Source organism: Ursus americanus, chromosome 27 (assembly GCF_024610735.1).
Source record: "Ursus americanus isolate L20-20 chromosome 27, mUrsAme1.1.p, whole genome shotgun sequence".
Taxonomy (NCBI): domain Eukaryota; kingdom Metazoa; phylum Chordata; class Mammalia; order Carnivora; family Ursidae; genus Ursus; species Ursus americanus.
Window position 1 is genome coordinate 16,657,497 of NC_142153.1, and position 26,123 is coordinate 16,683,619.

Genomic DNA, 26,123 nt, shown 5'->3' on the forward strand with positions numbered 1-26,123 from the left:
CTGCCAGCTCATGGTCGCAAGACGGTGGTGCATCTCTAGTCACTGTGTCTGGTACCCTATTTCAGCAAGAAGGCAGAAAGGACAAAAGACCGAAGAGTACAGGCTAGCCTCATCTATCCACCTTCTAAAACTTTCCCAGAAGTCTCGCTCAGCCACGCCTGTTACATCTCACTGGCCATCTGAGGCACGCTCCCTGCTGCCCCAATGCATCACGGGCATGTGACTAGAATGAGGGTAGAGCCGCTGCAAGGTGTAATTCCAGTTAAATCATTAGTCATCTAATACAGGGTCTGACAAATAGCTCAGAAATGTCTAAAATCACAAATGAAACAACTTTTTACCAAATTTACTAAGACAGCTTCCCAATTTTGTTCAGGGAAAAAAAATCTACCAAATAGTACAAAACGGTAGAAGGTTCAACTGGAGCTGATGTCTTCTATTTATTACTATTTTTTAAATCAACATTCAGCTGATGGTTCCAACTCTGAAAAGGAAATCTGCTTGATATGCAACCCCTATCATTTACTGCCTTACTTTAAATATAAAAATGAAAAGCACCAAAATACAAATATTTTCCAATTCAACTGTTCTTTTTTTTTCTTTCTTTTTTTTTTTATTAATAATGATTTTTTATTATATTATGTTAGTCACCATACAGTACATCCCCGGTTTTCGATGTAAGGCTCGATGATTCATTAGTTGTGTATAACACCCAGTGCACCATGCAATACGTGCCCTCCTTACTACCCATCACCGGTCTATCCCATTCCCCCACCCCCCTCCCCTCTGTAGCCCTCAGTTTGTTTCTCATAGTCCATAGTCTCTCATGTTTCATTCCCCCTTCTGATTACCCCCCCTTTCTTTATCCCTTTCTTCCCCTACTGATCATTCTAGTTCTTATGTTCCATAGATGAGAGAAATCATATGATAGTTGTCTTTCTCTGCTTGACTTATTTCACTTAGCATTATCTCCTCCAGTGCTGTCCATCCAATTCAACTGTTCTTTTATGGATATATGGTTATCTTAAACCAGCACAGATTTTACAAAACTACACGGATGGGTTAAGACAGGATACAGAATGTATGTATGTTTCACAGTAATACTCCCTGAGCTTCTAACTACAAAGTAGTGAAGAAAATACTTCTTGGGGCACCTGGGGGGCTCAGTCGTTAAGCGTCTGCCTTTGGCTCAGGGCCTGATCCCAGGGTCCTGGGACCAAGCCCCACATTGGGCTCCCTGCTCTGCTGGGCACCTGCTTCTTCCTCTTCCACTCCCCCTGCTTGTGTTCCCTCTCTCGCTGGCTGTCTCTCTGTCAAATAAATAAATACATTCTTAAAAATAAATAAAGAAAGAAAATACTTCTCAGGCCACTGTGATATCCATTCCACCCCTCAAATTTTCATCTTTACTGTATAGATCCATGATGTTTTTAAATATTTGATTTTTTTTTTTAAGATTTTATTTTTTTTTTAATTTATGTGACAGAGAGACAGCCAGCGAGAGAGGGAACACAGCAGGGGAGTGGGAGAGGAAGAAGCAGGCTCCCAGCGGAGGAGCCTGATGTGGGGCTCGATCCCATAACGCCGGGATCACGCCCTGAGCCGAAAGGCAGACGCTTAACGACTGCGCTACCCAGGCGCCCCTAAACATTTGATTTTTAACTCACGACCTTTCTTCAGATTCCTGGTCACCAAACGATCATATTACTGTGAGATCACTTTGGCGTGCCTTCAGGAAATTATGTGACGGACTGGCAGAAGTATACAGTTTGCCTGATATTTAAAATTCTTAATGTAAAAACCTTTGTGTGTCAGCGGCCCCCCAAAACATCCCCAGGTTTGGTGGTGATTTGCAAGAAGACCAACACAACTCAATACAGAGTCATACTCATGGCTATGATTTATTACAACATAAGGATACAAAGTAAAGTCAGCAAAGGGAAGCAAAGTCCTGAGTAAATCAGGTGTAAGCTTCCAAGAGTCCTGTCCCCGGGGAGCCTCAGAATGCACTGAATGCCTGTAGCAATGAGTTGTGACAAGAAGTGTGAAATGCTGTCTACCATAGAAACTCATTAGAGACTTAGCGCCCAGGATTTGTAATTGGGAGATGGTAACACAGGTACCCTCTGCCTAGCGTTTACCGAAGTGAGGACAGCACGTGCTCAGCATAAAACATACTGTTTATGTAACAGTTTAGGCACAGTGAGTCATTCTTAAAGAGGGGATGGTGGGAACCCTCCCCAAATTCAAGCTCCCAGGCACCATCCAAGGGCGACCTTGAAATGAGGCCTTTCTACAGACAGTGGTCTCAGGGCTGCTATGTCAACTCTTTTCTGTACATTTTGTGATTCTATATGTAACGGTCATGAGTGATTTTTAATGTTACTCAGCACCCAAACTTTAATTATCTCTAGGATAGAAGACCAAGTTTAAACCTGTAAAGTGGGGGCGCCTGGGTGGCACAGCGGTTAAGTGCCTGCCTTCGGCTCAGGGCGTGATCCCGGCGTTCCGGGATCGAGCCCCACATCAGGCTCCTCCGCTATGAGCCTGCTTCTTCCTCTTCCACTCCCCCTGCTTGTGTTCCCTCTCTCGCTGGCTGTCTCTATCTCTGTCAAATAAATAAATAAAAAAATCTAAAAAAAATTAAAAAAATAAAAAAATAAACCTGTAAAGTGAGTGACTGTGGGGGTGGTAAATGCCACGTGGCAGGAAGCTGTTACTGTTGCACGCAATGCCGTCTACCTATCCATTCAAACTTGTTTCCTTTCTCACCCATTTAAGACATATTCTTTCTTGCTGCTATGAACCAAATCTATCTTAGGAAGAACACTGAGAAAACAAAAATTTGGGAATGACATCCGCATAAATAGGATGAACTATTTTCCCCTCTACCCATATTTTAGGAATAAAGAACATGCATATGTACTAAAATTTCCTCCGTCCAACAGGTGACATTCTATTTTTGTGCTGGTGCCCATCACCAGAGCCATATTAATGAAAAGCTACTGAATTTGGTTTTGGCAGAGTCAGTATCCAAATTTTCTTTACCCTCTATTTACACATAATCTGCTCTAAAATATTATGGGTAAATTCATCAGAAGAAAGCCACAGAACAGACTGATCTGTGAAACAGGTGAGATTAAATGAAGTTAAACATCCTACAGAGCTAAGTTAATGTAAGTACGGTGCCTTTCCTCCTATAGTTACAAGGTGCTTCCATAAATGACATTTGATCTATTTAATTCAAGTACAGTTAACACAGTACTATATTAGTTTCACGTGTACAACAGGATGATTCAACAATTCTATACATCTCAGCGTTCAAGGTACCCTTTATCTGTTTCACCCATGCCCCCACCCAAACCTTCCGTAACCACCAATTTGTTCTCTGTACTTAAGAGTGTTTTTTGTCTTATTTTTTCTTTTTTCATTTGTTTTGTTTCTGAGATCCCACCTATAAGTGAAATCATATGGTATTTGGTTTTCTCTGACTTTTTTTACTTAGCATTATACCTTCTAAGTCCATTCATTTTATTGCAAATGGCAAGATTTCAATCTTTTTTATGGCTGAGCAATATCCCATTGCATATCTACCACATCTTCCTATCCATCCATCACTGGACACTGCAGCCGCTTCCGTTTTAATAATGCTGCAATAGGGGCGCCTGGGTGGCACAGCGGTTAAGCGTCTGCCTTCGGCTCAGGGCGTGATCCCGGCGTTATGGGATCGAGCCCCACATCAGGCTCCTCCGCTATGAGCCTGCTTCTTCCTCTCCCACTCCCCCTGCTTGTGTTCCCTCTCGCTGGCTGTCTCTATCTCTGTCGAATAAATAAATAAAATCTTTAAAAAAAAAAATAATGCTGCAATAAATATAAGGGTGCACAGATCCTGTTTAATTAGTGTTTCTCTTTTCTTTGGGTAAATACTCAGTAGTGGAATTACTGGATCATACGATGATTCTATTTTTAGTTTTTTGAGGAAACGCCAGTTTTCCACAGTGGTTACATCAATTTACATTCCCACCAACAATGCACAAAGGTTCCTTTTTCTCCACATCCTTGCCAACACTTGCTATTTATTGTGTTTTTGCCTTTAGCCAGGTAGTTATAAGGTTCTTCCATAAATGATAAATGACAGCTAACTTTTTTTTTTTTTAATGCAAGGAAGTGAATCTTTCCTTTCAGTTCAGCAACAGTCAGGTGTCTGTATGCCAAGCAATTTCAAGCCTAGAAACATATATAAGAATAAATCATATACTCTGTTGAAATAAAAAAAGAATGAGGTAATGTGCATGTACGTAAGTCAAAATATATTGCTCAGGGAAAAGTTTTAGGGTGTTATACCAGTGATCCCATTTTAATAGAAACGATATACCAAAAATAGGCCGCTCCCCAACATATGTTTTTTGCACACCAAGAACAAGGTGTGGAAAACCGTCTCTGATGCAGGAGGGCAGTGGATGGGGAAGGTGGGTACAACAGTGAAGAGCATTTGTGTTCTTTCCCCTATATTTGTAAGATGTTTAAATTTTTACAAGTATATATCACTTTTTAAATCTGAAAAAATAATTTTAAACTTCAAAAAAAATCCCAGATGGCAATAACTTAATTATAAAAACAACCACAGAGCTATATCCATACAATGCCATTTTATTCAGCCATAAAAAGGAACGAAGTACTGATAGATGCTACAACATGGAAGAATCTTGAAAATTTTATGCCAAGTGAAAGAAGCCAGACATAAAAGACTACATATTGCATGATTTCACTTATATAAAATGTCCAGAATAGCCAGATCTATAAACGAAGCAGATAGTGGTTGCCAAGGGATGGGGGAGGGGAGAGTGGGGCGTAACTGCTAAAAGGCAGAGCTTCTTTCCCGGGGTGACGAAAATGTGTGAGATCCTGGGGTTAGAACAAAATTATTTATGGATTTGAATCCTACCCAATCATTTCTCTTTAATACAGGCAGTTCTCACTGTGTATTAGTTCCTCTCTGCATGAATTTCAGTCTCCAAGGTTTAGTTAAACTGGGCTCCCAACAACATGGTTCAAATTTAAGTTACCACAGTATATTTACTGTAATTAAAAACCCTGCTGCGGGTACACACGTCACTACCTGAACAAAAGGTGCAGCATCATGATCAATAACCAATCACATCACTCATTTCAAAGTCTTTTAGGGATGGGTCAACGCACACTGCTATCAGGTTTATTTCCAGACAGCAAAGTGTATAGCTGTGTTGCCTCCTTATCTTTTAGTAATAAACTCATGCAGCATTTTACAAAAACGGATACTCAAAAGAGGGATTTGGTCAACAATGATGAAACTGCAGCAAAGAAATGAAGAGTGGTAAGACTGAAAATGAATTTCAAATAAGAAATACATAGAAGAAATGGCCGACTGCGGGATGTGGATACTGCTGCCCCTGGAGAGACTCTAGACATGCAGCCAGGAAATAAATAGACTTAGTGACATAAATAAATAAGGAAACTTATTGACATATATGAGGAAAGTGGTTGTGGTGAAAAGAATGAAGATATCCCAGAGGAAGTGATGCTGGCAAAAAGCTCAGTAAAGGAGTTCTCAGAGATATCTTGCGACACTGAAAGCGCAAAGGAGAAAATGTTGGAATCTGATCCAAACTGAAGAAAAAAGGTAAATCAGAATCTTAGCATATTCCTTAAAGTAGCATTTCTCAAAATGCAATCTGGAATTTTTCTTTTTTTTTTTTTTAAGATTTATTTATTTATTTATTTATTTATTTATTTATTTGATAGAGACAGCCAACGAGAGAGGGAACACAAGCAGGGGGAGTGGGAGAGGAAGAAGCAGGCTCCCACTGGAGGAGCCTGATGTGGGGCTCGATCCCAGGACCCTGGGATCAGGCCCTAAGCCGAAGGCAGACGCCCAACGACTGAGCCACCCAGGCACCCCGCAATCTGGAATTTCTAGATAACGAGACTTGTGATGTCTTTAAAAATACAAATTTTTGGACCTGCCAAGCCATAATCAGTCGCTGGGATGGAATTAAGGAACCTGAAGTTTTTATCTCCTTTCCAAGTGATCCTTATACACAGACACAGTTTAAGGAAAAGCTGGACCGTGTTGATTACACAAAAATGCTAAAAGGTCCAGAAGAAATTTTTTAAAAAGGGAAAGAATATTTTAAACATTAAATGGCTAACTTTCTGCATTTTCAGAGTTCACAGAATCAAGAAAAAGAAAATGTTATGAAATTACACAAAGAATATACCAACTCAATTAGAGGGAAAATAACCTCACATCTTACACTGATTCTGATAAATCTACCCATGTTTTCCTCATGTATTTTGGCATTATGTTTCACTTATTTATAAAGTTCTTGTCACCTAAGATTTGTTATGGAGTAAAAAATCTGTGTAGTTAAGAACCTTACCCACAGAGAGGTCTGGCATCTGTTCTTGCCTACTGGGATGTGATTGCTAGGCCCCAGAAAGTCCTGTTTCATGTAAGTAGTTTTTGCCTAGGGGCTCTGACCACTGGACAGTCTAACACGTTGATTTATGATGAGGGCTTTGGGTCACCCAGTGTCCGTTCTGCCTCTGAAGGAACTAGAGATCAAAGATATCAGGCCCTCCTGAACGTGTCTCTCCCCTTGGCTGACTTTAATCTGTATTCTTTCCGTGTAATCACGAATATAACAGCTTTCAGTGAGTTCTGCGAGGCCTTCCTGTGAATTACTGAACCTGGGAGAGCAGTTTTGGAACCCACCGAACATGCAATTGGTGTGACACTTGACAGCAGTCTTGGGAATTGTGCCCTCTAATTTCTGCAATACCCTTTCAGATCACAAAAGTAAATCACTTTATGAATAATTTGCAAGGATTTCTCTGACCACTCTACTAAAAGAGCCTCTGAAACTCAAGCCCATCACTCTCCCCTATCCTCTGCTTTTTCTTCCTACCAAGAATCACTGTCTGGCATTCTATTAAATCTGTGTATCATCTGTCCCCTCTTCTGTTCACAGCTGAATTTCCGGTACTCTGAACAGCGTCTGGCACATAGGAGTACAACTAAAATTTGTTGAAGCTATGGTGTAAAAACACAATGACAGCATTTATTCAGCCACTCTTTTCTTTCTCATTTCCCACAGAACAAGTGCCTCTCTTGCTACCAAAGCAAAGGCAAGACTGCACTGAGCCAATGCTCCTTATTCAGGACATAAGTATCACGTGGGAAATCTTTCAAAGGCAGAAAAAACTTAACAGCTACTTTCCTCTCTATGAAATGGGAAGAGCAAAATCAAAGGATAGCCTACACACTACCTTGGCACATTAAAAAAAATTACATGCTAAAAAGTCACTTCAAACAAAGTTTCACAGAGGACTGCATGGGTGAGGGGCACCCGGGCGGCTCAGCTGGTTGAGTGTCCAACTCTTGGTTTCTGCTCAGGTCATAATCTCAGGGTGGTGAGATCGAGTCCCATGTGGGGCTCTGCAACCAGCAAGGAGTCAGCTTGAGATTCTCTCTCTCCCCCTACCCGCCCTCTGCCCCCACTGGCCCTGGTTTGTGCTCTCTTTCTCTCTAAAAATAAAGAAATAAAATCTTAAAAAAAAAAAAAAACAAAACACTGAATTGGTGAGGACACAGTCTCACCTTCCCATCCCCTTCTCAAAGTAAAATGACTGTCTTTGTATAAAACACCAGTCAGCAGATCTTCAATGGAATGTTGCACACTTTTGTTGAACTGTATCATAGCACTACTGTAGTGCAAGTCAGTTATCTCAGACTGCATCTCAAGGTTACCACTGAACTCTTCTGCACAAAAGTTATTTCAGTCGAAGGGCAGTTTGCAAGGCACAATAAACTGTCCCAGACTACAAGAGGCAGCAAGTCAACTCTAAGCTTGAGCTTCCCCATTCCCTAGAAAAGTAAGCAAATCTGTAATAATCTGACCTCATTCCCTACCTTAATATGATTATTAAAGAAATTTAGAATTGAAAAGTAATGTTATAGGCAGTACAGACAAGATTTAACGAATAGTGTGAAAGAAAATGCATCTTTATGCAAGTTACTTGAAAGAACCAAGATTAGGTTTACATTTAAGTTACATTTACATGAAGGAGAATTATAAGGAAATCAGTCCAAAATAATTCAGAATTCCTATTTAATCTAAATGAAACTCAAATTCTCATACACAATAGATTACATCTATGATTTTAATGCCATTCTTCTTAGAAAGACTAAGTTCAGAAAATAGATGTAGTTTATATAGTCTAAAACACAGTGACTGTTTTGGCATTAATTTTATCTTCAAAGTCTGGTATTTGGTTTATTTTTACCAAAGAAGGACTTCATGCACTAAGTCCCTCACAGTATTTATCCTGAAGAAAAGATGGTGAAGAAAAAATTTCTTCAGATCTTCAAATCAGAACAGAAGACACAGGCTACAAAAAAACACTACTCCTTGTGAAAAAAAGTGTATAATGTAGACTTTCATTTTATCTGTCTACAGATACGTTTCAGGCATCATATGTAAGTCAAGAAATGAGCTGATTTTAAAGCCTGCTCTAGTCATTAGCAGTTCATGCTAGTCTAGTTTGCTTCAGCTTCTTTACCTGTCGGCGGAGAGGCTGGCTTACATAGGCGTGGAAAACGACAATTGGTTCAGTCAGCAGAATTGGGTTTTAACCTCATATTCCACTGTAATCAGGTCATTCTGTTTTACAGTAAGAAAGCAAGGAGCTACTTTCTACATCAGTGCATTTTAGACTCTGTCAAATGGACGACCATAGCTCAAGGGAAATGAAAATCAAGTACCAGTTAGGCTTTCTGGCTGTTAAGACCACTGAATTTTAGCTACAACCTATCAAAGAAAAAAGTAATTCAAGAGATTTTTCTCTATGCACAAAATTCACTTTTACTAGAATCTAATCTTCATTAAGATGGTTTCAGGCATTCAGGAATTTAAGCATGCTATTTCACATTAATGAGGTAAGTAATATCCTAATGATATTTCTATTTCAAGGCTGAAGCCACAACCCAGAAACCTGTCCTTTAGTCTTACATAATATTTATGTATTTATATCCCTACAAAGCCTCAAACATTTTCTCAGTAGGCGCTTTATAATCATCAGAATATAGATCTGCGAGCACACGAGCAGGTTAAACTTCCGCATCTACTTAAGAGTATCATTACCGAGGTTCTTCAGTATAAAATAAAGTTTATCAGGTAAAAGAGCCTAAAAAGTTTCTCTTCCTGCAGTGCTACCAAGAGGTAAATATAGTTCTGGTCACACGACGTCCTGAACAGCGCCAGACTGGCTCTCCGGGCACACTATCTTTTAAAATTACCGTACCCACTGCTGTTGCAGAAATGAATCACAGAAACAGTTACTCTACACACGGGGTCTAATTTGCAATTAGCTTCAAAAGCTGGTCCTAATTTAAGAGCTAGTCCTCTCAGATGTGCCTTACTGTTTTAAGTAAACAATTTTTTTCTGCACAGAAATAACCTTGAGAGACAGACCATCCATCCAGACCCGTATTTTTTCTAGTTCTTCCCCATTTGGGATTAGGATGGATCTTATTTTTGCCACTACCTCACAACAGGGCTTTTATCAGTACCACTTTGGTCTCAATTTCAGCTGACTCCTTCAGTTTTTAGGCAACCTGAATTAGAACAGGAATTTAATTTTGAGGGGGAAAAATCACCACCATATAATGCAACTTCCTATAGAGTGTATTTTCAACAGACTCCAAAAAATCCTGTTATTAAAAAAACAACAACAAAAACCAACCAATCAATCCAGTCACAAAGAATTAAACAAAAAGAGGATCTCTATAACTAGGTTTAACATTTTATTTTTCTTTTATACTCTTTCTATATGCCTACCATTCTTGACCTAGAAAGGTAGAGGAAGCATTAAGGAGACCAGGCAAGGTCTCCTTAGCCAAGGCCAAGTTTAAAGTTACTTCACAAAATTGATAGTAATCCTAGTACTTTGTGCTTTAGGTAACAGGGACCACATGAAATACTGCAACTTATTTTTCAGGATTCTACAACCACTATATAAAAACCTCTTTTGAAGTACATTCTCCATAGAGAAGTCATATCAACACATCTATTTATTTTGCATCTTTTCCCAAAAGAAAATGAGACATTTAAAACAAGATAAAATGGCTATTTTTATTTGTTTTTTCCTAAGATAGCTTATTGCTTAATGGTACTTTACACAGGTAGTATTTTAATATTCACAAGCATCCCAGGATATAGGCAAATAATATTATCCTTGTCTTCAAAAAGGAAACAGAGGTGCAAAGAGACTGGGTGGAGCCAGGGTCTGAACTCAGACACGCAGACTATTAGATTTTACTGTAAGTAAACACTACACTTGCCAGGAAAAAAATGTTAGGGATAGGGATGTAAAACGGAACCAAAGACTCAGGTTAGAAGACAGAATATATATGCCACCAAGGAAGGCCACAGTGGCTAGAATACGGTTGTAAAACTAAGCTCTGCTCAAAATGGTAGCGAGAAAAGACTACTACACTTCTCCATTCCACTGGCAACACGTGGTGGAGGCCAAAGATAAATGATTGGGGATTTTCACTTAAAAATTCATGTCTAGGAGCACCTGGGTTGCACAGCTGGTTAAACATCCCACTCTTGTTTATGGCTCAGGTTGTGATCTCGGGGTGATGGGATGTAGCCCTGTATCGGGTTCTGCACTGAGCGGGGAGTCTGCTAAGTCACTCTCACTCTGCCCCTCCCCGCCGCGCATGCGCTCTCTCAAATAAAATTTTTTTTTAAGATTTTATTTATTTATTTGACAGAGCATAAGCAGGGGGAGCAGCAGGCAGAGGGAGCAGGAGATCAAATAAATAAATCTTTAAAAAAATAAAAATAAAAGTTCATGTTTAGTGGATAAGTACAATTTTTTTTTAAGTGAGGAACATAAAAGCTTAAATATCGACCTATAAGGTCCTAGGGATTGGTAGTCCAATTTATTTAAGACCTAAAGTACAATAATCTCTCTTGACAAATACAGAAAGATTCCTCAAGATTTAAGTGTGACTGAGGGGCGCCTGGCTGGCTCAGTCGGAGGAGCAGCTCACTCTTGATCTCAGGGTTGTGAGTTAGAGCCCCCCGTTAGGTATAGAGATTACTTAAATAAATTAATTAAAAAAAAAAAACCACCCACAAGAACAAAGACTTAAGTGTGACTGAGTAGCAGTACAATATTCTTCTCTAGGAATATATCTTTTTTTTTTTTAAAGATTTTATTTATTTATTTGACAGAGATAGAAGCGAGAGAGGGAACACAAGCAGGGGGAGTGGGAGAGGAAGAAGCAGGCTCCCAGCAGAGGAGCCCGATGTGGGGCTCGATCCCACAATGGAGGGATCATGCCCTGAGCTGAAGGCAGACGCCTAACGACTGAGCCACCCAGGAGCCCCACTAGGAATATATCTTAAAATTATTAGAGAGTCAAAGGGAAAAACTGAGTCAACACCAACTTTGTCCGTAACTTCAAATCTGTATCTAACGTTCACGGCAGGGTTAACAGACTCAACTAATTTCAAAACTAGGTATTTCAAAATTTAATGCTGACATTAGACCTTGAGAAAGCAATTTAAATTTTAGGACTCATAAATTATAGGTTATCAAACAAAAAACCTGACAGTCCACGTGACGCTATAAGTAATGTTTGTTTCAGAAAGAAAAAGGTACTACTGGCTTGGCGGTTCTGTTTACAGAAATTCTCCTGTGTTAACAAAGAGTTATTTAATATATAAAGGTCTTAGGTAACATTACACTTGTTAAAAACACTATTCTAACTTAATATTAGCTATTATTCCTCCATCCCTACGTTGCGTAATTTTAAGAGTGCCCTATTATTTCCTTCTCCAATGCATTTCTGAGGCATCCTGATTTCCAAACACAAACTATCAAAAAAGTCTTCTAGATTATGCCTTAAAAAAATACAAACAAACCCAACAACCTTAAGAATAATTTTGTTACTTTCATATAGCACCTTTCTATATAAAAATGTGTGAAAATTATTTAATCCAGATTATAAAAACTGAATGAGAAAAATTCTAGACTTTAAAGAGTGTGGAATAATTCCAGCGGTTAAAAAAACAATGGATACAGCATTCAGAAAATAGCCCGAGATCACCCAATCAAGAACGACTGTAAGCAGTTAACCACCTGCGTATTTTATTACTCTTTGGTATAGGAAAAACCACCACCACCAAAACCCCAAACACTTTACACGTAACAGAAGTAGAAAGAACTTTCTGAAACGCGCTGCCCTGCACCAAAAACACGCACCCCATTTATCATTTCAAGTAATCACTGTTGTCAAACTTAAGACATACTTTCTCGTTTTTGACAATCAATATAACGCTTCCAAGAGGCAGTGCGAAGACTAGTCACCGTCTGTTTAAACCAAAGTCAACCTCTATTTAAAAAACCAGTCTGCCATTACACCCACCTCTCTAAAAACAAACGCTTAGCACATTCCGTCAGTGATTTTTGAAGGGCCCGATTCCCCTGGCAAAAATCCTACATCTAACAAGTTAATTAATACTATCATCCAGGTTAACTTTCGGTGCATTTTCAAATAAGAGATTGCATTACATTAATTTGCCGGCATTCTAAAGCGCCGAAATCGCCAGTCCTCATGTGAAACGTTAGGGTCAGTAATCCCCAGGAGAGCGTCGGTGACCCCAATAAAATCTAGGGCGTGGATTCCCGGTGCCACGTTTCCCCTCCCATCTACACGGGCCCCTTAGGCCAGTGAAGTGAGCTTCCGGAGGGGGCCGCAGGGTGGGTCCGGAGGGGAGGCAGAGGAGCCCGGGGAGGCCAGCTCAAGCCCGCTCCCGGAATGGCCCGACCCGCCGCCCAGGTGGACGTCCCAGCAAGGAGACACAGCCCCGCGGGGCCCCGGACCCGCTACGCCGGGCACAGCGCGGACAGGCCCCGGAGGGGAGGGGCCGCCGCGGACGCCCCCACCCGGCCCAGCGCTCCCGCATTTCTCCTCTGTTCTCTTACCTTTTCGCACAGAGTCCGCACTTGGTTCTCGTTAAGCTGTTTACACTCGTTCAGCTGCTCGACCCACTGGTCCAGCTCCTTGGTGAACGCCTTGTCGTCCATGGCGGCCCGATCCCCCGGCCCGCCGCCTCCCTCCCCCCTCCCCGCCCCTTCCCACCCCCGCGCCGGGCGCCGCTCCCCTCTCCCGCCGCCGCCGCGGCCGCCAGCTCCCAGCGGGAGAGGAGGGAGCGAGGGAGCGCGGCTGCGGGCCCCTCGCCCCGCCCAAGGCCAGCGAGCGGCTCCGGGCGCGCGGCCTAGAGGAGACCCTCGCCCGCCCGGCTGCGCGCCCCGGAGTCGGTGAAGGGCGCGCGCGGGAAGGTTGGCGGGAGTGCGGCGCGGGTCTTCGGCGCAGCACCTGCCGAACGCTAACCACCCACCGCCGCCGCCTCCCGCCCGCCGGCCTCTCCCGACTCTCTCGCCCCTTCTCTCGCTCTTTCTCTCCCCTCCCTCTGGGTTTCCGTCATCGCCCGGGCATTTCCGCCGGGAACAGGCGAGCCGGCGGCGCCGCCAAGGCTCGGGAGGCGAGGAAGGTGCAGCGCCCCCGTGTGGCTCGGCGGATAAATGGCCCCGGGGGAGGGCGCGGAGGGTGGCCCCGTTTTTCCCCTCCTCCCTTCTCTAACCTTCCCAACTTGGGGTCCGGACTAATAGCTCCTGGTCCTTCCATCATATTCTTTTCTCTGGGAGCTTAGACCCACCTCAGTCTCCCGCAGTGCTATTTCAGCGCTCTGGAGAGGAACTGGGAAACCTGTGCCTTTCCTCAGCAACGTTGTCTCTCCAGAGTCTAGCACTCTCCCATAGCAAGCATTCAATATTTATTGGGTGTGTAAATGAGTTCTTTCTAGCCTTATCTCTGCCACTAACTAGTTGTGGACCCTAACGTCACGAACACTTTCTTTCTTTCTTTCTTTCTTTCTTTCTTTCTTTCTTTCTTTCTTTCTTTCTTTCTTTCTGGTTTGATTTTATTTGAGAGAGCGCGCGCGCTCTCTCAAATAAAGGAGGAGAGAACCCCCTCAAGTGGGGGGAGGGGCAGAGGGAGAAGGACAAGCAGACCCCCCCCCCATCTCACCCCAGGGAGGAGCCTGAAGCCAGCAGGATCCCAAGACCCTGAGATCATGACCCCAGCCGAAGTCCCTTAGCCGACTGAGCCCTCCCAGGCGCCCCTCTTTCATGATTTTTCTGTATGATAACAATCTGTGTCCCTTCCAGCTCCAGCCTTCTTCGCTGTATTTTCTGCAGTGTTTACTGTGTTCTAATGATTTGTGCATTCACCAAGTATTTATTGAGCAACTGCTAACTGCCACGTCCCTTGTAGAGCAGGTGCTAAGCACCCATACTGAGGACACCTACTACCGCCACTCAGCGCAGGTGAGAGGCGACATCCTCTGTCAGAAGGCAAGCCGTCTGATCTTGGCTTCACCAACTTCTTCGCTGTGGCCTTGGGCAATCACCAAATCTCCCCATCCTCAGATTCCTCATCTGTTAAAAGGGCTCAGTAAGGCCTACCTTTTCAGGTTATGAAGAAACATGTTACAAGTGCCTATCCGTGGGGCACCTGGGTGGCTCAGTCCTTAAGCGGCTGCCTTCAGCTCAGGTCATGACCCCAGAGTGCTGGGATCGAGCCCCACGTCTGGCTCCCTAAGTCGGTAGCTTGCTTCTCCCTCTCCCACTCCTCCTCTAGCTGTCTCTCTCTCTGTCAAATAAATAAATAAAATCTTTAAAAACAAAACAAAACAAGTGCCTATCCAATAGTATATAGTATGAGAGCAACATGCTACATGCCTTAGGCCACTGGGCAATGTTATAGAAAGCTTTAGGAGGTGGTATTTGAACTGAATTTTGAACCTTCTTCCCAGGCAACACCTTGAAGTTGCCTGAGGAAGAGGAAGTTGCAAGGAACTTTTTTTTTTTTTTGGTGGAGAACACGTGTGAAATCTCACTGTCTAGAAAGCTACTTCTATCAATAGAAATAGGTCATGTGGCGGGAAATGAGACTGGAAGACATCCTGATCTCAAGTGACTTGTAAATAGTACCGAACCAAGCGAAGGAGAAAACATGAAAAGAGGATGAAGAGAAGGAGCAACTGTATCATTGCAGTAGATGTTTCAGTCTCCGAGGACCTTAGTCTATAAGGATTTGATTAAAGGAGGCTGAATTTCAGCCAAACCTGGAAAGCTCAGAACGCAAATGAGGATGATATTTTCGAAGTTCCTAGAGAAAATGGATTGAGAACAGTAAAAAAAATTACCTGGAAAAATGGGAACTATGGATCGTGTTTGGGGAGGGAGGTCCTTGAGGTAGAAGCAAATGTGTTTGGAATTCATGTGAGAGAATGTTCCTAGAGTGCGAGGTAGGGAAACAAGTTTGTGAAAATAGTGCTTCTGAAAAGTTTAGTCGAGTTATGCTGTCAAACAATAACAAATGCTTTTTTGAGTCCTTCCTCGGTGCTATGAGTTCTCCTTGTACCTTCCTGTTTAGTCCTTCCGTAATCCCATGACACAGGTACTACTATTCTCCTGTTTTACAGATGAAGAAACAGATGTGTAGCGGTTTAAAAACACACCCAGGTCACCCAGATACTAACTGGTGGAGTGGGAATGAACACCTAAGTCTGACTTCTCCCATGCTTTCCGTTCTATGACCTCTGCAATCTGATGGGAGTTGGGAAAGCTGAGTTTGGTCGAGCAGTCAAGGGACATGGGGATTGCAATATCACTTTTTGGTATTTTGGTTGTAAAGGCATCTTAATTAAAAATAAAAACTGTAATTCTTGAACACTTTCTTTTCTCGTTGCTTCTGTGATGCATGTATGTTGGTGCATGTTGTGTGTTTCATCTTGGGGAACATAACCGTCAACCTCTAATCCTTGCTTATCACTTGCCGTATAGAACTGCATTTAATCTTAGGGATGCAAGCCAGTTCTACGTTTCTTTGTTTACCAGAAGTGTTCTCATTTGTATTTCTTTACCTCTTTCCTTTTGGTCACAGAATTTTAAAATCGCTGACTTCAGCAGATCTTTTGCCTTAAAATTACATGTTAGATTTTGTTCTTACACAACTGACTAGGTTCTTTTAAAATTTATAAATATTGATATTTTTTCTTGATTTAAATGGCTTCATGCCATTTAATAATATGAAATATGAATCATTTATATTTTGTAATGTATCCAGAAAGTTAAATGTTTCATTTAAAATTATATACATTGTATTGTTCTAAAAAAGATTCTTCTATACCACCATACTTCTCAAAAGATTAAATAAATACCTTTACTTCTAGTTTAAAAACTTTTTGATAATTGCAAGGTGAAGATAATACTGTTGAAATTGACAAAGGGAATTCTGTGTCAGAATCTCCAGCAGTAATGATGAAATAAAAAAGACAGAGTCCGGGGCACCTGAGTGGCTCATTCGGTTAAGCGTCCAACTCTTTTTTTTTTTTTTTTTTTTTTTAAAGATTTTATTTATTTATTGGACAGAGATAGAGACAGCCAGCGAGAGAGGGAACACAAGCAGGGGGAGTGGGAGAGAAGCAGGCTCATTTCGGAGGAGCCTGATGTGGGGCTCGATCCCATAACGCCGGGATCACGCCCTGAGCCGAAGGCAGACGCCCAACCACTGTGCCACCCAGGCGCCCCAAGCGTCCAACTCTTGATCTCAGCTTAGATCTTGATCCCAGGGTTGTGAGTTCCAGCCCTGTCCTGGGCTCCACGGTGGGCATGGAGCTTACTTAGGGAGAAAGAAAGAAAGAAGAAAGTCAAATTGGAAATGCAAGAAAGAGGGAGAGAAGAAAGAAAGAAGAAAGTCAATTGGAAAGGCTTTATTTGAATTTAAAAACTACAAATCACTACAAATAAGCTATTAATAGAAAGATCATAGTTCTTATCATTATGATTTTGACGCCATAGTTTTCATTCTGGCCAACACTGGTATAGCAGAGATTGCTAAGTAGTCAAGCTAATATCCACTGTACAATTATGTTTGGAGTAAAAAAAAATGCCCTGCTTAAAAAATTACATAGGAGTAGTCATGTGGTGTAATTCTGGCAAAAGAGATGTGAATAAAAGTAGCTGAGAGGGGCTGTACCAGAAAGCTTGTTAAAAGGAGTAAACTTCAAATGCTCTTGCCTGGAACTCATTGCAGGAGATGGAACAGCCATTTCGCAGCCAGCAGAAAAAAGCGAAAGGCTAAAGGGATGGCTAAGAAGAAAGATAAAAAGAACTTGGGGTCCTTATGGCAATGTGAAATCAGAATAGCAGCTCTGGACTGTCTACCTCCAAACTTATTATGAGGGGAAAAACCCTTCGTATCTGTTTAAGCTTCATTTAGGGTGTTTTTTTTTTTTTTTTTTTAAGATTTTATTTCTTTGAGACAGAGTGACAGAGAGACAGAGAGAGAGCACATGCCCGAGCAGGAGGAGGAGGAGTGGGAGAGGGAGAAGCAGGCTCCCCGCTGAGCAGGGAGCCCGATGCCATGCGATGTGGGACTGGATCCCAGGACCCTGGGATCATGACCTGAGCTGATGGCAGATGCTTAACTGACTGAGCCGCCCAGGCGCCCCCATTTAGGGGTTTTATTACATCTAAACACAAACCCGACTGATACATCCAGATACTATTCATTATATACGTCGACTAAATGACAGGTGGAAAATTGTATGATTTTTTTGGCATTTAGTGAGGTTGAGCAATTTTTCATATCTTTTGACATTTAGATCACATATGTGAATTGAGCCCTCATTGGGTTTTCACTTCCTTAGTACTGATTTATAGGCTGCCTGATATACAGGTGTCAAATATTTTACACTGTGTTACTTGGATACAAAAGTGTTTGATTTTAGTTTTTTAAAAAATGTTTTATTTTTAAGATTTTATTTTATTTTATTTTTTAAAGATTTTATTTATTTATTTGAGAGAGAGAGAGGGAGCATAGTGGGGAGGGGCAGAGGGAGAGGGAGAGAGAGTCTTAAGCAGACTGAGCTGAGCGAGGGGCCCCACACGGGGCTCAATACCACAACCCTGAGATCATGACCTGAGTGTAAATCAAGAGTCGGATACTAAACTGCGCCACCCAGGTGCCCCTTTTATTTATTTATTTTAATTAGTAAAAAAATTTAAAGTAATCTCTATACCCAAGTGGGCCTTGAACTCACAACCCCAAGACCCAGAGTCACATGCTCCACTGACTGAGCCATCCAGGTGCCCTCATTATAACCATTTTTAAGCATACAATTCCATGTCATTAAGTACATTCACAACATTAAGCAACTCTCACCACTATCACCTCCAGAGTTTTTCATCAACCCAAACAGAAACTCTGTACCAATTAGACAATAATCTCATTCCCCCCAATACACGTATACCTTTTTTTTTTTTTTAAGATTTAGTTATTTATCTTACAGAGAGAGAGTGAGTGTGTGTGCAAGCAAGGGAAGGGCAGAGGGAGAGAGAGAGGGGAAGCTGACTTCTCCTGAACGCAGAGTCCGCCGAGGGGCTCAGTCTCACAGCCCTGAGATCAGGACCTGGACTGAAACCAAGAGTCTGCCACTTAACAGATGAGACACCCAGGCGCCCCTACATATACCTTTATGTATTACTTTTCATAAGCCTCAAGAGAGCCCTATCCCCTGACAGCCTAGGAACCTCCGGTGCTTATTCTAATACTCCTGAGTTGTCTGGATTATTGATCTAACTGAATTGGTTCCATTGATTCTAAGATACTGGGTTTTTTGGGTTTTTAAAAAAGATTTATTTATTTATTTATTTATTTATTTATTTATTTATTTGAGAGAGAGAGAGAGGGAGAGAAAGCACAAGCAGCGGGAGCTGGCACAGGGAGAGGGAGAAGCAGGCTCCCTGACACAGGGCTCGATCCCATGACCTGAGCTGAAGGCAGATGCCCAACCGACTGAGCCACCCAGGTGCCCCGTTTTTGTTTTTGTTTTTTTTCCTAATGTAACATCTCTGAAATTGAGTCCCACCTTACTCTCAGTGACATCTTAGATTCAGTCAAACCCCGTTTAGAATGAGCGTTTGTAGCCAACGTGCTATGTTCACGTTATTTTAGTTTGGTGTCTCCCCACTCTCCATTTCAGTGTGGTTATTGTATTCATTTAACAATTAATTTTGTTTCTGCTTGTCTGTAGTTTACTTCCATCCTTACTGATTTGATTTTCTTTTTGGTATGTAGAACATTATATAAGCTTCCAAAAGTAACATTTATCCAAAAAGGTGAATTCAGAAAAATTTTTCCCTTATCCCTTCTTTCCCTTATCCCTTTCACCCTGTTCTCTGTGTAGTAACCAGCTTCATTGTTTTCTGCTTTTTCCAGTGTTCTTTTTTTTTTTTTTTTAAGATTTTATTTATTTATTTGACAGAGATACAGCCAGCGAGAGAGGGAACACAAGCAGGGGGAGTGGGAGAGGAAGAAGCAGGCTCCCAGCGGAGGAGCCTGATGGGGGGCTCGATCCCACTCCGGGATCACGCCCCGAGCCAAAGGCAGATGCTTAACCGCTGTGCCACCCAGGCGCCCCTTCCAGTGTTCTTTTATGCAAAAGTGTTGGGATTAACCTGGAGCATGAAATCAGCCATAATGCCTGGCTTGCTACGATGTAACACGGAGGCTGCTGAGGGCGGGGAAGGTTTCAGGGATGGGCGTAGGCCTTTGGAATACGGAGGCCTATGTGACCACTCTGCTGTTGGAATGCTGCAGGGAGTTGCCTTCCCGAAACTTTCCCGGCCGAAACAGTCGTCCTGTGATCTAAGATGTAGGCATTGTCCCTTAGGCTATGTTTAGCAGAACTCAGGGAACATGCAAATTAGCATATCGTGTCTTTCCAGTAAGCAGATCCTCAGTTTCAGTAAGACCCCTTGTCACACATCACATGCTTGAGCAACAGTGATAAGGATTTGTGAGTATCCTGAAGGACCAATAAAAGCGGGAGCAGAGAAGGGCAAAGGGTCTTTGCCTTTAAGCATTGACCTACTTACCTTCTCTTCTCAGAAGGGCAAAGGATGTTTGCCTTTGAGCGTTGACCTACTTACCTTCTCTTCTCTTTCACAGCAAAGTTTGGAGTAATCTTTCTTCCGTCAGTACGGGAATTGCTGGCCATTCCCGTCAGGAAAGTATGCATGTATATTTCACCTTTTTTATGCAAAAGGTAATATATATACTCTCTTGTACTCTGCTTTTTTCCATTGACTATTCCATAGAAAACACTCCTTACTGGTTCGTATAGATTGTCCTCATTCTGTTTACAGCTACATAGTCCTTTGGTGTATGTAACATAGTTTGTTCAGCTATGCCTGAATGTTTGGGCATTTAGGTAATTGCCAAGATTTTGCAATTACAAATAATACATTTATATTTTATATTATTGGAGATTTATCATCTAGATCAATTCCTGAAAGTAGGGTTACTGGGTCAGAGAGTAAAGGCATATGTCGTTTCTTTAGATATTGACAACTTCTGCAGAGATTGTGCAACTGAACACTCCCACAAACAGTGTATGAAGTGCCTGTTTCCCCACAGCTTCCCCAACGGAGTACACGGTCAAGCTTTTAAAAATTGTGCCAATATGATAGGTGAGAAATGGTATCTTGATGTATTTTTAATTTGCATTTGTCCTTTTTTTCATTTTTCTCCCAAACTAGGTTACTGTGACTGGCATAATTATGAATAATTCCCTAGGTCTAAACAGGGATGTATCTTCCGCCTATTTCAAGGGCTCTCCATGCAGTATCTGAACAAAATTGGGGTTTGATTAACAGCAAAAAATGCATTTCTAACTAGGGATGACTCTTGAGTAGGCGAAGAACAGTCTGTCACAAACACAAAGGGCATTATCTACCCAAAGTTCGCTTACGCACGTTTTCTCACATGAGCCTTCAGGGAAACGAAGATGCAATAATTAAGAAACATGCTGGTACATTTCTTAGCGCTGGTGCTGACAGGCAAGGTAGGGAGTAAATGTCAAGAATTGGATTGGTTAGGGGCGCCTGGGTGGCACAGCGGTTAAGCGTCTGCCTTCGGCTCAGGGCGTGATCCTGGCGTTCTGGGATCGAGCCCCACATCGGGCTCCTCTGCTGGGAGCCTGCTTCTTCCTCTCCCACTCCCCCTGCTTGTGTTCCCTCTCTCGCTGGCTGTCTCTATCTCTGTCAAATAAATAAATAAAATCTTAAAAAAAAAAAAAAAGAATTGGATTGGTTAGGGGCGCCTGGGTGGCTCAGTCGGTTCGGCATCTGCCTTGGGCTCAGGTCATGATCTGAGAGTCCTGGGATTGAGCCCCATGTCAGGCTTCCTGCTCAGCGGGGAGCCTGCTTCTCCCTCTCCCTTTGCCTGCTGCTCCCGTTGCTTGTTCTCTCTCTGTCAAATAAATAAAAATCTAAAAATAAATTTAAAAAAGAATCTTCTTAAAAAAATAATAATTAGTGTTGAGATAAACTTTGACTCAAGATCTAAAGCTGCGAATGATTGGAAATTGGAAACTGGAGGTGCCTCAAGTAATCAAAACCTGAAGTACTGGGTACAAATAACCAAAAAAAGCCTAAAGTGGGGACAGTCTTGTGAAGGACTCTGCACTTCACTTGAGGGGCCTGTGCCAACCCCGTGTAGTGTCAGAATTGAAATGAATTGCAATACACCCATTTACTGTCACGGAATTCATGACAGAACAGTGCAACACATTAAGTTTTTATCCGAATACATCTTTTGACAGGTGAACTTATGACACCTACAGTCTTGGTTACAACTATATTTAGCTTATTTTCATCTTAACACTTTAAAAAATAGTTAAAGTTGTCATAGTTACATAATTTTTTAAATTCATGGCTATAATTTATATCCTTTCATAGTTTGCTATGGAAATTAACTCCCCACTTTCTTTTGGTTCTCAGACGCACAGGTATACTTAATCCTCTCATTTTATGGCGTATTGTCAACAAGTCTGTGCAAAATCCCTGCTTTCCTCTTTCATCCTGGGTACAGGATCTCATCTCTCCCTTGAAAAGTATCCTTTAATGTATTTGACATATATTCTTAAATTATCTGTGTAAACTATATAGTATTATGTCTCATATGCATGTACATATATTTGTATTGTGCTACACATTTGTTTCCAACTTCACTAAATGGTGACCATTATTGTATTAAGTATTGAGCTTCTAACTTTTAATGTATAGTATTTTATTTTATTTTATTTTTAAAGATTTTATTTATTCGACAGAGATAGAGACAGCCAGCGAGAGAGGGAACACAAGCAGGGGGAGTGGGAGAGGAAGAAGCAGGCTCATAGCGGAGGAGCCTGATGTGGGACTCGATCCCAGAATGCCGGGATCACGCCCTGAGCCGAAGGCAGACGCTTAACCGCTGTGCCACCCAGGCGCCCCTAATGTATAGTATTTTAATGTACAGTATGAATCCACTGGAGTTTATCTATTTCCCTAGTATTACCTACCTTTCTGATTTTTTTTTTTTGAAATTCTGATTTGAGAAATTTGCATTTCTCCTCTACTAGTTAGTTTGAACATCTCATTATGCACTTGTTGGCCATTGGGCATTCTCTTCTGGGATTTACCTTATTTAAATCACAGGGGGCTCAATGCTCCTGTTTTGTTTGATCTCCAGGAGAATGTTCTATATGTTAATCCCTAGTTTTGTGTCAAGTAACTTTTCTCAGTCTGTCATCAATCTGTGAAGTTCTTTGAATAGAAATGGTGGTTGTTGTCAAATCCATTTTATTTTCCTTTTTGTGATTTTTTGGTCTTAAATCATTTCCTACTCTTCGGTCTACATTTTCGTTTATTAACTCTTAGTATGGGTTTGTTCACTATGAAAAGCAGGGGTCCAGATGGAGATGTAATCATGAGGAAACACCAAACTCAAACTGAGGGACATTGTATAAATTAATTTGTTTCAACTGTGTCAAGGGATAAAAATCAAGGAAAGACTGATGAGACATTCTAGACTAAAGAGAGCTGGCCATGAAATACAACATGTGGTTCTAACCTGGATCTTTTTGCTCTAAGGCCCACTCCTGGGAACCAGTGGTGAAGATTACATGGGGTCTAAGGATTAGATGGTAATAAGGTATTGGTGTGAATTTCCTGATTTTGATGATTGTACTATTATGTAGGAGAATTTCCTTCTTTGTAGGAGACACGCACTGAAGTATTCATTAGTGGTGCGATATCAACTCACGAACTTACCCTTCACTGGTTCAAGAGTAAAAGTTTTTCCAACTTTTCTCTAAGTTAGTGACTGTTTAAAAATTTTTTTGTTGTTGTTCTTCAGATCTAAATAGAGATAAAATCAGTAACCCTTACCTGAAGATAAGGTCATTCTGCATCAATAGGAGCCCATTTCCCAATGTTTACATGGGAAAAATTATAAGGCACATGCTAACCTCAAATTTCCAATTTCTTAAAATTTAACAAAAACATGATAAATTATCCATGTACAAATAACAGGCTATCATGTTTGAGTGTAAAATACTTGAAACATACATTTCTGATCGCCAAACAATATGGCTTTAATAAACAGTGGCTTTGTATGTAATAGTTATCTTCTTGTCTGTCTGCAGTTTTCTTCAACGTGCTCTCATCTGGGATGGTACTCATAACATGTACCAGGCAAACGAAGGGCTACACATGAAAGATAAATGTGGGAAAAAGGCTTTCGGACAAAAATGCAATAGTTGAGAAAGGTTCACATTGAGTATTAGCTGTGATTTCGAGACAGCTATTTTTGACACCTGGGGCACTTCTAAAGATGTGAGTCTGTGTGGTCTATCTATGCATTCGGGAATGTCACAAGACTTTTCTATACATCATGTCGTTAAACATTACATTGAATTTGGGGGGACATAATTTTTCCAATATTAAACAGGCTGAAAAAAATATCTAAATGTGAATTTTGGGTATTAAAAGCCAAATAGCAGCATTGGGGAAATGAAAATCAAAATTCAAAGATATATCATCTCATATGCATTAGGATGACTACTATGAAAAAACAAAAACAAAAAACAGTGGGGCACCTGGGTGGCTCAGTCCGTTAAGCATCAGACTCTTGATTTCGGCTCAGGTTGTGATCTGAGGGTCGTGAGATGGAGCCCCATTGGGCTCTGGGCTCAGCAGGGAGTCTGCTTGGGATTCTCTCCCTTGGCCCCCTCCCCCACGCTCACCCTCCCTCTCTCTTAAAAAAAAATCTTGAAAAATTACAGGAATAACAAATGTTGGTGAAGAGGTGGTAAAACTGAAATCCTCCTGCACTGTTGGTGGGAATGTAAAATAGTGGAGCCACTATGGAAAACATTATGGTAGATCCTTGAAAAAGTAAAAATAGAATCACAATGTGACTGAGCAGTAACACGTCTGGGTATACATCCAAAATAACGAAAAGCAGGCTTGAAGAGATGTTTGTGCACCAATATCCATAGCGGTATTATTCATAATGGCCAAAAAGTGGAAGCAACACAAATGTTCAAGGGAGGAATGGATAAACAAAACGAGGTATACACATACAGTGGAATACTGTTCAGCCTTAAAAAGGAAAGCAATTGTGACACACGCTACAACATGGATGGACCTTGAGGCCATTATGCTAAGTGAAGTCACTCAGTCAAAAAAGACAAATATCGTAGGACTCCGTTTCTGAGGTATCTACAGGAGTCAAAATCAGAGACAAAGTAGAACGGTGGTTGCCAGGGACTGGAGTGAGGAAAAGGGGAGTTGTTTAAAGGGTTTAGAGTTTCAGCTTTGCAAAATGTACAAGTTCTGGAGATGGGTGGCGCTTTCTTCAAAATTGACTCTGGCCCGACTTTTTCTCTTCAAATGTTATGCTGAAGTTTATTCTGCTCCAGATCCCTTATGAGAGGCAGGCTCTCTAGCTTCCTGCCCTCTCTCATTATCCCAAGACCATTTACTTGTGTGATAATTTCCTGGGCCTATAACCTCCCTCTCCAAACTTTCTCACAGATCAATTATACAAAATAAAACAAAGTAATGTTTCAAATATGTCTCTATTGAAAATGCACACATACAGCCTGCTGGGCCAGCTATGTTACTTTTGTGGTCTTTCACTAATTTTTCAGGGCAAAATATTGGGACAGACTAAAAACTAATTTTCTCACCCTGCTTTTTGGGTTCTTGATCTAGGAACCTACAATAATGAAAAAGCTTCTCCTATAACCTTCTGTGAGCGAGCATCCATCAAATGGCAAAGTAAAAACAAATTGTTAGTGAATATTTTAAGTGTTCCTTTTAGATGTCAGAGTAAAAAAAAAAAATCCAAAAAAGATTTGAGGGTGGGAACGACAATAGTTTATTTTCAACAAGACAAAATGAGAATCCATTCCACTCAGTATAAATATACTCCAAGTTACAAACAGCAAATGTATATGAAGCGTCTCCTATTGCTTAGCCCAGCAGCGGACATTTGGAATTGAAGAATCAATGAGATAATTTCTGGCTTGAAAGCAGCCTACAGTCTTTGTTAAGCGGGAGACACACGCAAGAAACCAGCCATTAAGACAAAGTGAGGTAAATAATGACAGAGATGCTTCTGCTTGGTGTTATTAGGTCTTAAAAGATGACTATATAATTCATCCTACTGAAATTTAGGAATACTCGTAAGAGTAAGGCAACCCTAAGCTGAGTCTTGAACAATCTTTTTTCAGTTATACGTGTTGAAAAGTTGGGAGGTCTTCAGCTAGAGGAGACACATGTGATTATAACCTAAAGCATTCCACTGATACTACGTGTGTGGGTGTATGCATTAGGGAGAAGTAAAAGGGATACACAATACACCCCATCTCCCATGGAATGATTTAAGTTGATAAAGAGAAACGGTAGACTTCATATCCTTGACAAAGTCTCACTGTGGCATAGTAACTTGGCATTATCCCTTGGCCGACCCCTTGGTTTAGTGAAAGGAACTACGAACACATCCCACAGAACATATATGTAACAAAATTTACCACCCTATTTTTCAAGTTTACAGGTCAGTAGTGTAGTATTTTCATTAATATTCAGACATGGTTTCAAAACACATT

The 26,123-nt window shown here is 41.3% G+C and overlaps 1 protein-coding gene across 1 annotated transcript in view; it reads right to left on the bottom strand.

The window, feature by feature from the left end:
• The window catches only part of PPP2CB (protein phosphatase 2 catalytic subunit beta), a 36,026-nt gene extending 22,486 nt beyond the window's left edge, over positions 1 to 13,540 (bottom strand). Inside the window, exon 1 of the mRNA XM_045779248.2 lies at positions 13,042 to 13,540. Within this exon, the coding sequence (XP_045635204.1) occupies positions 13,042 to 13,143 (102 nt within the window). The 5' untranslated portion in view covers positions 13,144 to 13,540. The remainder of the gene's footprint in view (positions 1 to 13,041) is intronic.
• Positions 13,541 to 26,123: the final 12,583 nt, after the last annotated feature.